Source organism: Aythya ferina, assembly GCF_964211825.1.
Source record: "Aythya ferina genome assembly, chromosome: 5".
In the NCBI taxonomy this organism is placed as follows: domain Eukaryota; kingdom Metazoa; phylum Chordata; class Aves; order Anseriformes; family Anatidae; genus Aythya; species Aythya ferina.
The window spans coordinates 49,630,664-49,644,110 of NC_140301.1; the positions used below are offsets into that span (position 1 = coordinate 49,630,664).

A 13,447-nucleotide genomic window follows, 5' to 3' on the forward strand; every position below is an offset into this window, starting at 1 on the left:
ATGTCTATTAGTCTTGTTATGAAAGGAATGAAGGCTATTATTTGTGTCTTCTAAAGGTAAGCAGAACAAATCACTAGAAAATACGCTTGAGGGAACAATCTTGCTCTGGCGGAGGATGATGAAATAAATTACTCCATGTTTCTTTCCTACTGTCTGCAGTTCAAGGTAAACTGCTTTTACAGGAGATGGCAGGAGAAAAAAGCATGTTGAAAGAGCCTAATCTCTCTCTGGACCAGTCTGCTAATTAGAGCCTGTCCTCAGACTTTATTGCCTATTTGTTTTGCCAGACACCAGTATGTCCCTGGAATGGCTTTGGATGCACTTTGTAGATGATGACCAAGAAGACACCTGCCAGGCTGCCAGTCAGCTCGTGGCACAGATGTTGTCTTGGTGAGGGTTCATCTCTGGACCAAACAGGTCTTGCTCCCCAGATGTTACATCTGCACCTTCCAGCCCAGCTGTTGTAAGTGCCATGAACACGTGTCTCCTTGGCCTCTCTAAAACATCGTTCATTGTTTGGCATGAGGCTTTCTAAACACACTCAGAAGTCTGTCAGTTTGGACATGTGTTACCTGGACATCAAGGAGATTCATTTTTTTCCCTGCTCTGAAAACAGACAGTTGACTTTATGGATTTGTGCCTTTGATATGAACATGCTTTGCAAAAAACAAACATCTTTACATATTCATCGAAGTGGAAGTCTGATCCACAAATGTCCAGGGAAAAGCAAGCAAAAAGTTGTAAACATTGGTTTCCCTCTATAGTTTTTCAGTTGAGGTTCATATCTGTGATACATCTTTTTAATCCAAGATATCCTGCAGATACAGTGGTCCTATTCCTGCTTTGCATGGAGTGGAAAAACAAATCTGCATGTGGTGTTTGGTATTTCATAAGTGTTTGGTATTTCAGTAGAGTCCCACGGGGTTGCAGCAGTTCACAAGCATGATCTACAGAGTGGAATGGGGAAAGAGGATTAATATGGTCCCCACAGCATGGTCCTCTTGTTATTTTGTGAATCAGGTAAAAGGAGAAAAGCTTGAAAGGAAAAGTGCAATTGACTGAAAAAGCACAGAGACCTCTAAAAGCCTGCTGATGTGGCAAGAGCATTTGTCTCTTGGAAGCAGTCTACAGAGAAGAGTTCTTGATGCTGCCGTGTATATCCCAGAATGGCTCTGCATAATTCACATCAGATTTAATCCAAATCCACGTTTATGAAACCAGAAAAAATGTGACACCATTATTTATCAGAACACTTTATTAAAAAAAAAAAAAAAAAAAAAGTATGTCAAAAGCCTCAGACAGAATCATCCCTTCCTTCCTGTCATTGTTCTGGCTACTAGGCTAATAAAAAAATATGTTAAAGATGTTTTCTTTCTTTCTTTCTTTTTTTTTTTTTTTTTTTTTTTTTTTTTTTTTAAATAAGGTAAATGTTTCTTGTCTGGTTAGCATTTGACAGATTCTCTAAAGTGTCCCAAGGCAGGGCTTGAAGAGGGAGTGCCAAGATGTGGTAGGGAAGGCTGTGCCCCACGTAGGTCATAGCACAGACGAACCGGTAAAGAGGGGCTGGGAGAAGAGAAGTGACAAAACACAGTGGCTGCTGTAGATGGAGCAGGGACAGAGAGTGACAAGATGGGACACTCACAGATTAGTTGAGAAGAGTACGGCTTGCGAAACTTTTAAGATAAGAGTAAGGATTATGACTCAACATGGGGAAGAAAGTCATGGGAGGGATTCAAAGACAAGGGAGTTCTTGTCACAGGAAGGTCTTCATGCTGGTGAGTGCTCCACACCTGTCCTTTCCATCGCTACATGCCACTGGGATCCTTAGATATGTCAGAGTTTTGGGAGAGGCAGGCAAAAAGCTTGAGACTGAGGAGGTTTATTGATTGCCCTTACACAGAACAGTAGGCAGTTACACAGGTATGGATGAAGAATGGGACAACAAAACTTCCAAATTTTTGCATGGAAAGGCAGGACCCCTTGACTTTTGCATTTCTCATAGCCTGTTTCAATTGTTATAAACTAAACATAATTACTTCTGAAAGATTAGGTTAGATCACCTAAGTAGTTTGCAGAGACATATTTATGCAAGTTTTTTTTTTAGTATTTTTTTTATTTTTATTTTTTTTCCCATCTGCTTGATTGACTGAGTGATTACAGAAGAGAGGTTTCAGAAGGCATCTCTATACAACTGCACTTCCCTTAGAGATGCAGTTACAGTTTTAACTTATGGCCAGCTAGCTGAATACTTGAGCAGGACAGCAGTGGTAGTGGTGGAAGAGGTTTTTACAACAGGGGCATTGGTTTAAAAGATGTTGTTTTTGCTGTATTTCTGTTCATTTTAATCTGCAAGGATCACAAATCCTCTCTGTCATTCACGGCAAGAGACAAGATATTTAAACATCTCTATTTAATCTCTTGGGAGCCACTAAGTTTAGAACAGGGAGTCAAAGACGTGGAGTCTCCACTGTGTTTTCTCCAAGAAACTGCAACCCTTCTGTTCTTGAACAGCACTTGGCTGGCTCATCAATCACTCCTCTGAAGACATATATTACAAATAAAGTTTAAAATATCAAAGTGACGCATTTGAGTTGAGCTTTGCAGCCGGTCTGGCTCTCCAAACTGGATGGCCACTCTCAGTCCATCTCCCTGCTCACTGTGCACCACGACCAAGGTCACACGTGTCCAAGTTGTCAAAAGGCTGCTTTTGCCCGGAGAATCCCCGATTCCCCACCGTCATTAAACCCCCACGGCAAACCACGACCACCACCAGCCCTCCGGAGCTGGGCTCCGTGCGCGCCTCCTTCGGCCGCCTCTTCCATCTCCAGCGCAAGGCGCTGTCCGAGCCGGTGGCCCGAGAAAAGTCCCGCTCCGCCAGGCTCCGGCCGCACCGCGGAGTCGCCCGCGGGGTCTCGGCACCCGGGCGCGGCTGCCCGGCGCGCTCGGTCCCGCATCGCGGGCAGCGGGGGGACCGCGTCGAGCCCAGCCGCGGCTTCCCCCGCCTCGGGGGCTCCCGCCGCGCCCCCCACCGCCCGCCCCCGCCTCGGGTCCGCCCGGGGGCTCTACCTGCTGCCTGCTGCCGCCCCCCGGCCCCTTGCCGTGCCAGCAGCGCGGCCCTACCTGGACGGAGCCCCAGAGCGGGTGGAGAGCACAGTGCAGCAGCAGGGAGGGCCAGCAACAGCGGAGCAGTCCCAGAAGCTCCCGGAGCAGCATCCCTCCTGGGCGGGCGGGCGGGGGAGCGGGCTCCGGGCGACCTGGGGACGGAGCAGAGCGAGCCGGCGGCAGAGGCGTTGGCTCGCACCCATCCCCGGAGCGCCACCGTCCCAACTTTAATTCTGGAGGGGAGGGAGGGAGGGAAGGAGGGAGGTGGGCGGGTGGGGAGGGGAAAGGGTGGTCGGGAAAACCCAGCGCCCGGCGGGGAGCCGTGCCTCCGCCCCTCCCCGCCCGCCCCCTGCCGGGATGCTCCGCCGGCCGCCCGCCCGCGTCGGGAGCTCCCGGGGCCGGCGCTCACCGCTCAGCCCGGGGCTAGCTCGCACCCCGGGGAGGGGCGAGGGGAAAGTTTTGGAGGGCAGAGGGGCCGGGAGCTGCCGGAGAGGCGGGCAGAGCGGCGTGGCAGCGCGCAGCCCGGGGATTGCATTGCCCCCCTGCCCGCCGCCGCCGCTGCTGCAGTGATTTTTCAAGCCCACCGAGGCAGTCCCTTGCGCGCCCGGCTCCCCGCGGCTCTCCTCCCTCCCTCCCGGCCTCCTGGCCTCCCTTCCCGCCCGGCCTCCGCCCGCCGAAGACTGCACCGGGCCGGGGGCTGCTTTTTTTTTTTAATTATTTTTTATTTATTTTTTTTTTATGTTTAAAAGTGTTTTGATTTTAATTATTTATGTTTTTTTTTTTTATTATTATTTTTTTTATTTTTCCCCCAAAGTGTTGCAAAGTCTTCTCCTGTGACAGGCCCGAGGTGTCAGCTCTGTGTCCCTGCCTGCGGTTTGGGATGTCATAAGGAAGATGCTTCGTGGCATTGGTGTTTCAATAAATAATAATTAAATAATAAATAAAAAATAATAGCACAACACGCTGAAATAATAGCACTTGTGGGGATGTAGATAAAGAATCCCCCAATATCATGGCCGTACAGGGAGGTAACAGGATGGAAAATCAAAGATGGAAATGGTTTTGCTTGCAGTGAAGTGATTATGAGCAAAACTCTGCTCTGTGAATGGTGGCCATTGCTGCAAGTTGAGCTTGGTGTGCACCAGAATGACCATAACTGTCTGTTGTTGAGTCAGTGGCACAGGGGTCCTGTTTTTAGTGTGTGGATGAGTAAATGAATCCATTTCAGTGAATGAAGTAAACAAATGGGTTCAAATAAGATGTTGGGCTCAAGTTTTATATTTCATACCCAGATATGTCTGGGTTTCAGGACATGCATTTTATTTTTTTCCCCCTATTTCTGGCACCCGCTGAGACAAGTTTCATAAATTGTTTCATAAAAACCCGCTCAGTGGAACAAGAATGAAAATGCATTAACCCCTCAGCCAATACAGGGCTAAAATTCTCTTTTCACGCTACTGTATCTCCATTCATTTCAATCCCAACAGATGCTGGTTTAAATGTCAGGGCTATCGGGCTCAGCAACATCTTACAAATGAGGACAATATAGTGGAATTTAATGGAGTTACACCTGACTTGAACTAGTCCCATTGTGGCTAGACATTTATTTGTAAATCCCTATCTTGTGGGTTTTTAAGGGTCGAATATAGAGAAAGAGAGACAACATGACATTGGGTACAAGCAGTAATTGTAGAGCAAATATATTTTCTGTAATGTTGCTGAAAAAGATGGCATCCTTTTCTGTAAGTCTACTGTGTAACATATAGTGCTTAATATATTGTGCTCATTCAATTATAGTTTTACGGAGCTGGAGTCACAAGAGACAGCAAAGCTTTTCAGGCTTTCTGGTGATTTCCTGAAGGTATTTCAGCACTTGGTCACAGTACAGAACATAATAAATTGCACCATCTGTATACATAGTCCTTGGTTCCTGACAGAATGAGAGATAAGGCTTTAGGCATTGCACGCCAAAAGAAAAAAAAAAAAAAAAAAAAAAGAACCACAAACCACACAACACATATTTCTTTTCTTTCAGTGTTTACAATGCCTTAATGTCAGGAGAACTGTGGAATTTCCTGCCATTAGCAATTCTCCAAATGCCCATCTCTAAGTGTTGTTCCTTTGGTTCAAAGACAACCCAGGGAGCTGAGGACACAGGGCCAAGCTCTGCCCGCAGTTGCACAGAAGCAGGTGCAACCAGGGAGATTGCTGGACACAAATAAGAGCAGAGTCTGGTCCAGGTAATCAGCATCTTTTCTATTTTGCTCTGGTAACTGACAGCTCCCTGAGTGAAATGATTGGGCTGTGGATGCATTAAAACCAATCTCCAGCTTTGGCCCCAGTCATGCAGTATGCAGTCAACACGCAGGCTTATTTCCCATTAGACTGAATGGCTGAAGAAAGAGCTGAATATATGCCCTCTTGTCCACATGATACCAGTGCTTTTCATTAATTTCATTGACTTCTATTCTGTAGTTTCTATGGAGAAAAAATAGAGTCCAGGAATTTTTCCCACTTACAAGGAAGATAAATGACATAGTGCCCATAAGACTGCAGGCTTTGAATCAATGACAGGCTTTAAATACATTTTCCTTAATAACACAGTAAGTGTTTTGTAGCACCAGGACTGGTGCGAGGAAGAATATGATGATCTGTCTGCAGCAGCCACACTACTTAAAGGTTGAGATGGATATTAACTGGGGTACAACCCCTGAACCATAATCAAGATTTCTTGAGTTGTGATCCTACTGCAACTTCTCTGTTGCCTTGGACATGTTTTTAAAATGACCTGCATCAGTTTCCCCACCTGCCAAAACAGCACATCTAAATCCAGCTACCCAATGGCAGCAGCGTGTTTGATGGCTGAGGCAGGAACGGGATCCTATCTTCCTAGGTGTATCTATCACAGCACAAAAATCAAGAACAAGTCCAGATCCTTCACTGGTGGGATCAACACAGTTCCATGTTTTCTGGCTTGGTGCTCTGGAGATTAAGAGTCCCATATGAGCAAATGCCACTGCTCAAAATACAGAGTTAACCTATTTGAAAATATTTTTTTTTTCAGAAAAGTGGTCTTTCAAAAATTTTAAGCAAATATGAACACTTGTTAGTATAAAAAGCATTAAATTTTGTATTTTTTTTTTTCTTTTTCTCTTTTCATGTTTGGTCTGTTTATTAGAAGAAAGTATTTATCTTACCTTTTTTTTTTTTTTTTTTTTTTTTAAGAACAATTCCTGATAATCAGAACAATCATGATTAACACTCCAATACAGTAACTACTCAGGAAACATTAGTAAGGAATGCTACACTGATTAGCTGTACAAACACATTATCAAACTCTTTTAGTCTAAGAAGCCATTATGGTTATAATGGATTCGAAGAGGCTATTTATTTTGTCTGTATAGATTGATTTTACACCATGTGTACAAGTATTCAGAGGGCATGAGAGAATATGAGAAGGCAGCTCTTCCAGGCTGCCTTGTCAAAACCTCATCAAAATCGACAGATACTCACCAATCTGTCTTTAGGTAGGATTTGTTCCCACATCTTCAGATACCTTGGGATGTGATTTTAGCTGGAGCCAGAAGGAGAGGAAGTCAAGGTGACCACTTCTCAAGGCAGGGCTTTGTGGTCAGCCAGGCCTAGGAAGAAGGCCTAGGAAGAATCCTTTTAAGCATTTTTTGCTAATGACATTTTTGGATGCAAGTCAATGAACTTGAGAAAAGTTTTAGACACGGAGAAACACTAGCCAAAACATAAACAGAAAATGTTTCAGCACTGAGACCTCAAAGCCTCCTGCTGCCTGAAAGCACTGTCTCTTTCAGACTAATTCTTAGTTTTGAGTCTAGAATACCATCAAGAGGCTGGTAAATGCACAGCATCAATATACTTTGAATGTTGGATCACACTCAAAATATTTTTCTTGTTATTCTTTTATAGATATTTTTATTGCTTCATGTATCTAAGGCAGTGCTTTCAGTAGTAGAAAGTAAGTTTATTGTTCAAGGATTTGAAGACTCTACACAGGATCCCACACCTTATTGATGAATTTTTATGGGTTCACAGATTAATAAAGTTCACAACAGTGAAAACAGTAGAAGAATTTACAGTTCTCCAAATACCACCATCAACTCTCAGGGAGTGGAGGGGATTGTTCCTGATGATCCCAATTATTTCAAAGGATACAAAAACAAAATAAAACAAACAAACAAACAAAAACTTTAGGACTCTTAATTGTATTTGCACATAGATTTGGTTTTCAGAAGACTTGATCATTCAGTTGTTTGATAATTCCAGTTTGTGGAAACCAGAATTCCCAACATTGAGCACATCTAGACTAAATATAAAGTCATCTGATTCTTTTATTTTCATTATATTAAATGAAAAGTTTATAAAATACTCTAAATGTTTTTTTAAATATTAAAAGTGTCAGACTTTCAGCTCAAGTTTTCTCCTAGATCGACCCTAGAAAAATATGAGTTGGTACAGAAGAGGAATACCTTCAACAAAATCAGTGAATCCATGTTAGTTCAAGTGAGGGGTGAAAAAGACAAACATGGAAAACTGCATCATATAATCTTTAGCTTGTGCTCCAGCACCTTAAATTATAGGATACCTCAGATCTGTATTCATGACCAGAAATGCTCTCTATTATGACTATACATGTATGTCACGGAAGCCTGTTCTTGCTTTTTCAGTTTTCTAGCTCTGAAATGTTGCATCCAGTGATACATTAAAGTGATAAAGGCCTCCTGCTTACTCACTTTCAGTAGCTGGTCACTTTTTTTTTTTCTCTTCAGAAAATGGATTTGCTCAGCAGCATCATAGTTCTTTGTTTAAAAATGTAAAGGTAAAATGCATAGTATTAGCTACTAAAAATGTCCAGAAAAATCCCAGATGAGAGGAAGAGCATGTATGCCCCAAACACATCTGTTTTTCAGCTATATCAATCACATTATTTCTCATTACAGATATTACATTCCAAGTCCATTGTGGCTATTATAATGAAGTCTCTACATCCTGAGTGGACTGCAGGTTGCAGAAATCATTTAAGTGCTGTATCAGATTTACACTCAGTATTCATTACTGCTTAGGTTTCATCTGTTTTTACAGAAGATTAAATACTCATTATTCAAATGTGTAAAAAACAGCATGAAAACATTGCCTTCAGATTTACTCTTGGACTCCATTTGGCTCCCTTGTGGATGTCAGGGTTGGTTACACATTTCTAGGAGGAATTCCTTATCCACTTTACTGCAGAAATTCAGTACAATTGACTAATACAATGTGATCTGTAGCTGCTCCACTGGAAAATGTCTAGCTAGATGATAAAAAGTCATCAAACCTTAATAAGCCCTAAAAACGTACCTCTTTGTTTACTCCATACTAGTATTAGGAATATGTTTCTTTACTATCCTTGAGGTTGTTATAGACAAAGAATGAAATAAGAACAGAACTGTGATTGCCCAGACTGTTACAGAAATGGATAGATGACAAGGATGGGGCTGTGTATATGTACAAAAAAGTGTAAGTAGCTCCAGCTGAAGAGCAAGGAGAGAAGGAGAGGGAATCACAATTTCTAAGAAAAACCCTATCAATTTTCTCTCTCTTTTTTTTTTTTTTTCTTTTTTTTAACTCCCCCGGCAAGTAGAAACCTGCACATATTTTCATCTGTTTTCTCTATCTGATCTCATTAGAAGAAAGCTGGTCTTATTTTGTCAGTCTCTAGAGTGAACCCCATAATCTTCCCCAAAACTACAAGTCTAAGAACTCCTATCCCCAGCATAAATGTGGTTGAATTGCTCTGGTGACTAAAATCATTGTCTATACATATGTTTATTGGACATTTTATTAAAAAAACAAAAACAAAAACTTGAAAGACGTTCCATTTCACAGAGCACTACTCTTTTTTATCCTGTCTCTCTCATCTCTTATCTCTGTCTCTAACTGACATGATTCCCAGTCTGAAGAACTGGGAACCTGATTTTGAAAAGCTGTGAGGTGTGGTTCATCCAGCCTGTCCTTGTGGCTGCAGCCACACAGACCATCTGGACTCAGATCTGGATTCCAAACTATGGGGATGCCTTGACCTCAGCACTCAGGTGAGGCTGGGGAACATGGCACAAAATCCCTGGAGGAGGTGCAATGAAAGACAGCAGAGCAGAGCTGGTTCATACCTACACCTTCTATGTTTTAGTACATGCTGCTGCTGAATGAGATCTGGAAAGTGACTGGAAATAATCCAAGGCGAACTTCTCAGAAAGGATTGCTCCAGACACAAAGTATCAGGAGAACCAGCAGCCAGCAGGTCAAAGTCCTGGTGCCCAGCAGTCCCCTCTCTAGCTATGTGAATGCGCAATGCTTACACAGGAGGTGTGAACACAACGTGCTGCCTGATTCCAGTCCATAAGGGTTTTTGATGATAGTATAAACTGTAGGCAAAGCTTGAATTATGTATGAAAATATTCAATTATTAATAAAAGTAATCAGAAACATAATTGAAAACTATATTTGTGCATATTTTCTTATCATTATTTTATTTTTCCTTGTTGTTTTGGTCAGTGGGATACATTTGAAACCCAATGGCAACAGTCCCTCCATTTTGATTTAGCAGCCCTCTTCCTTTATTGTGTATGGAGACATAGGCATGAGGGATTCGCTTATTGCCAGGCAATTGCTATTTCTGTGAGAGGTGTGTGGAAAAAAATGAAATCTGCCACAGGAATCCAAGCAGATGACTTAGCCAGCAAGATAATATGGGGAGACTGAAGGAATAAGGTGGACTGCATTACGTGAGGAGGTGAGCAACCAGGTGCTGCTGTATTCACTGCTGTGCAAGACCAGACTTAGGAAGAAATAGATGGAAAATTGTTCTTGGTGGTCCTCCTCCTGCAGCTCTTCTTCTGCTACTGTATGCCAGACCTATATCTTGTTGGAGATGGCATTGTGAAAAATTCTATGCAAATTGCACTGGATGATTCCCTGGCATGAAAAATTACCCCATAGTTCAAGGGGATGTGAGAAGAATATCCATGTGCAGACAGGAAGGAGTTACCAGGTTGTGTGTGCACCTATGAATGGTCACTGAAAGGACAGAAGTAACTTTATAATGATGATTTTTTTTTTTTTGAGATGTGTATGCCATGTTTATATTCACTATTCCCCATCCCACCCCTGCTGAAAGCTCCATCAGGAAGGTTTGGAGATGCTTGGATCCCACAGTGAGGTGTAGCCTGTACCCAGGGAAGAGCAGCAGGGTGGCCTTTGTGGACTGCTGAAATAAAAGGATTTTCAGGTTTGACTCACTCCGGTACATGTAGAACCATGGTTTGAAGGTGCACATAAACTATGCACCCTGAGAAGACCCCCTGCCCTGCAAACATCCTCCCCTTCCCATCACTACAGTGCCACTTTTGGCCCTGGGGGTCAGGCTTGCGGCCTCCTCCACACCAGCCCGCAGCAAACATGCAAAACTTTACTTCTTTGGGCGGGCAAGACTCAGGGGTCCCTTTGTCATTTAGCAAAACAAGGCTAAATTCTGACAAACTTCATCAGTGTGAGTTGTGCCTGACCTTGGTTTAAAGAGGAAATCACAAAGAGATATTAACTGTTGTAGCAAAATATGGTAGAAACACATCCCAAGTTATTATTATTTTTTCACTTACTCTTAAACCCCACAACAGGTTTTTGTAAAGAGATCCATTATACTGTTTCTTTAACAATACATGCAACAAATGTGGCATCTATTGTGGTGAGATGGATGTGGTATACAGTATTGCAGCCTGACATTTGTTAATGGCAGGGAAAGAAAAATGGGGTTGTGCCAATGTCTAACACAGAATTTTGGTGAATATTTTATATTGGGTGAGGTTAAGAGTTAAGAGCCAGACGCTGAACATCTCTGATTGTAATGGGCCCATCTGTCTCACAACATTGGCTATTGATCAGGTTATTAGTCTTACCTAATAGGGAGCTATCACAAAGACACCACTGACATCAGAGCTCACCACTGAGATCTGCTGTATTTGCATAGCACTGGGGTTAACGGGGAGAATTTCTCTCCAACATCTGATTGCTGAGAATCAGACTCTGCCCTGGGATAAGCACTGACACATCTTGGTGACATTATTGGTAGCAGCTCCCACTTCTCCTTGGCAGTCTCTATTTGGTATGTAATACAAGCTTTTGTATCAGGTATTAATTCAAAACTGTCCAGTATGTCTGTTCTCTCTGAAAATTTACTGTGGTTCTTTCTGCAGCTAGGGAGGAAGATCCATCAGTTTGTCAGTGGTTTCTAGGCTTTTACAGTGTGTTAAATCTCTGTAAGCCTTTTGCATCATGTGTCTGAAGTCACCATGAGGACTGCATGACAATCCAGTTGGCTGCCCACGGCCATCATTTCTTAGCTCCTGTGTGGTCTGCATCTGAAGCAAGAGACAAAAGACATCTGAAGTGGTGTCTATGCATTCTGGCAGGCAGAAGATATACTGAGAGCTGTTGGCTGTCCATAGGTGATAGGTTATCTCCATGTCTGGTAAGACATTGTTATAATGTCTTAGATTAGGCTGGCCCAGAGAATCTGGGAGCGTGGCTCCTTGGGACCTGGACTGACTATCAAAAAGCCACATGCACATATTGCCTGAGATAACTTGTCACCTTCCTTGGGCAAAAGAGAGCAAAACATATAGGTCTTTCAGGACTGGCTATTGTACTAGTCCTTGCTTGGCCTTTGAAGACCATACTGCTGTGGAATTTCAACAGTCAACATTATAAAATATTTTAGGAACTGAGAGAGTACAAAGCATTATACTTTTCCCAGCACCAGCCATGTTTGTGTTCCTAAAGCAGTCCTATCCAGCAGTGTCCAGTGGGTTTCTATTGTCCACTTCGGCTGTTTTCTAGGATCAGATTTTATTTTTATTTGTATTTGTATTTTTATTTTTATTTTTATTTTTATTTTTATTTTTATTTTTATTATTATTATTTTTTTTCTGGGAGAAAGGCTCACCACAGTGGTAGGCCTAGTGATGTAAATATTTCAATGAATTTTCTCAGCTAGACACAAAGGAAAATGTTAAGAAAATTAAAATTCTAAGAAAAAGATATAAATAAATACAAATTTACTTATATTAAAATAATAAAATAAATATCTAAATATAGATACAATCTAAATATAGATATAAATCTGTAAGCTCTTTTATATTAGAGATGTCACTGTGAGATAATTGACAGAAGAAAGAGTTTGGATCTAATTTTAAGTACCCTGTCACTGGATGTTTTTAAAGATATTAGAAATGCATCTGACAGGATCAATGGAGGCTGAAATTCCTTGGGGAAAAGAGGAAGCATCATATCTATCTCTGTTCCCCAGACCACCAAGTATTGTCTTGTGCCATCTTTTCACAACAGCTTTCAATTTCAAAATAATCTAGGTTTTGAATGTTGATGTTCTTATTTTTTCTTTCCATGTTTGTGTGATTTTTTGAAGTTTGAATTTTTTTTTTTCTTATGTCTTGGAAACCCCTAGGAGCCATTGTTTTGGGGAACCTTCCCATCCATTTGTCCATTGCAGTGAAGCGAGATAACTGGTGTGCAAGGTGTTGCGGAGAGATGATTGAGGCAGCAGCCTCAATGTGTGCTAGTGATGACACATGGCAGCTCACCCTGGCTCCACTCCTTCTAAGCACGCAGACACACACAGCCTCTGAAATGCTGGCTGGGGTTGCTCGCTCCCCAGGAGGTAATGTGGTAACATGTAGTACTTATGCCTCTGACTTCCCCTCGTACTCTTTTATCTGTCCCCATGTTTGAAGGTCCAGATTTGTTTTATTGACTGTTAGGCCTCTGGTGACTCTTCCTATGTCCTCTAGCTTACTCCTCAATGCAATTCCCAGGTGCATCACCCCCTACTAGCTGCTGATTTGGGAAGAAATGCATCCTCTAAGACTGACATTATTTTGCATTCAACTCAGTACCTCTTAAGCATTTCAGGATCCTCCGATGAAAGTCATTACATAAATGCAAAGCATTGCATTGTTAAAACTTTAAATCATGATGGATTTTGAATACATACTTTTTGTGACTCAGTCATGAATAATCACAATTTGCATATAATATTTTCCTGGATTCAGCATACACTCCTTCTCATTTAATCCTTCTGATTTATGCTGCTGTAATAATTTTAAACCTAAATTATAGAAGCTACTGTGGATCACCTTGCTGTTTAGTTGGTGATGAGTGATTTTGATATACCTGTAGGTAGTTGACAAGTGTTTGTAATGAGCAGGGAGGAAGCCCATAATCAGAGGAATCATTTCTTTGTTTATGAACAACTGCATGTGTTTTG

At 42.2% G+C, this 13,447-nt stretch overlaps 1 protein-coding gene across 2 annotated transcripts in view; it reads right to left on the bottom strand.

Annotated features, from left to right (window-relative positions):
• Positions 1-3,327, bottom strand: part of PRIMA1 (proline rich membrane anchor 1) — a 53,061-nt gene extending 49,734 nt beyond the window's left edge. For both annotated transcript variants that reach the window (XR_014693390.1, XM_084520284.1), the window contains exon 1: positions 3,121-3,327. Coding sequence is in view for 1 of the 2 variants with exons in the window: in XM_084520284.1 (XP_084376410.1) it covers positions 3,121-3,213 (93 nt within the window). In the remaining variant the exon portion in view is untranslated. The remainder of the gene's footprint in view (positions 1-3,120) is intronic.
• Positions 3,328-13,447: the final 10,120 nt, after the last annotated feature.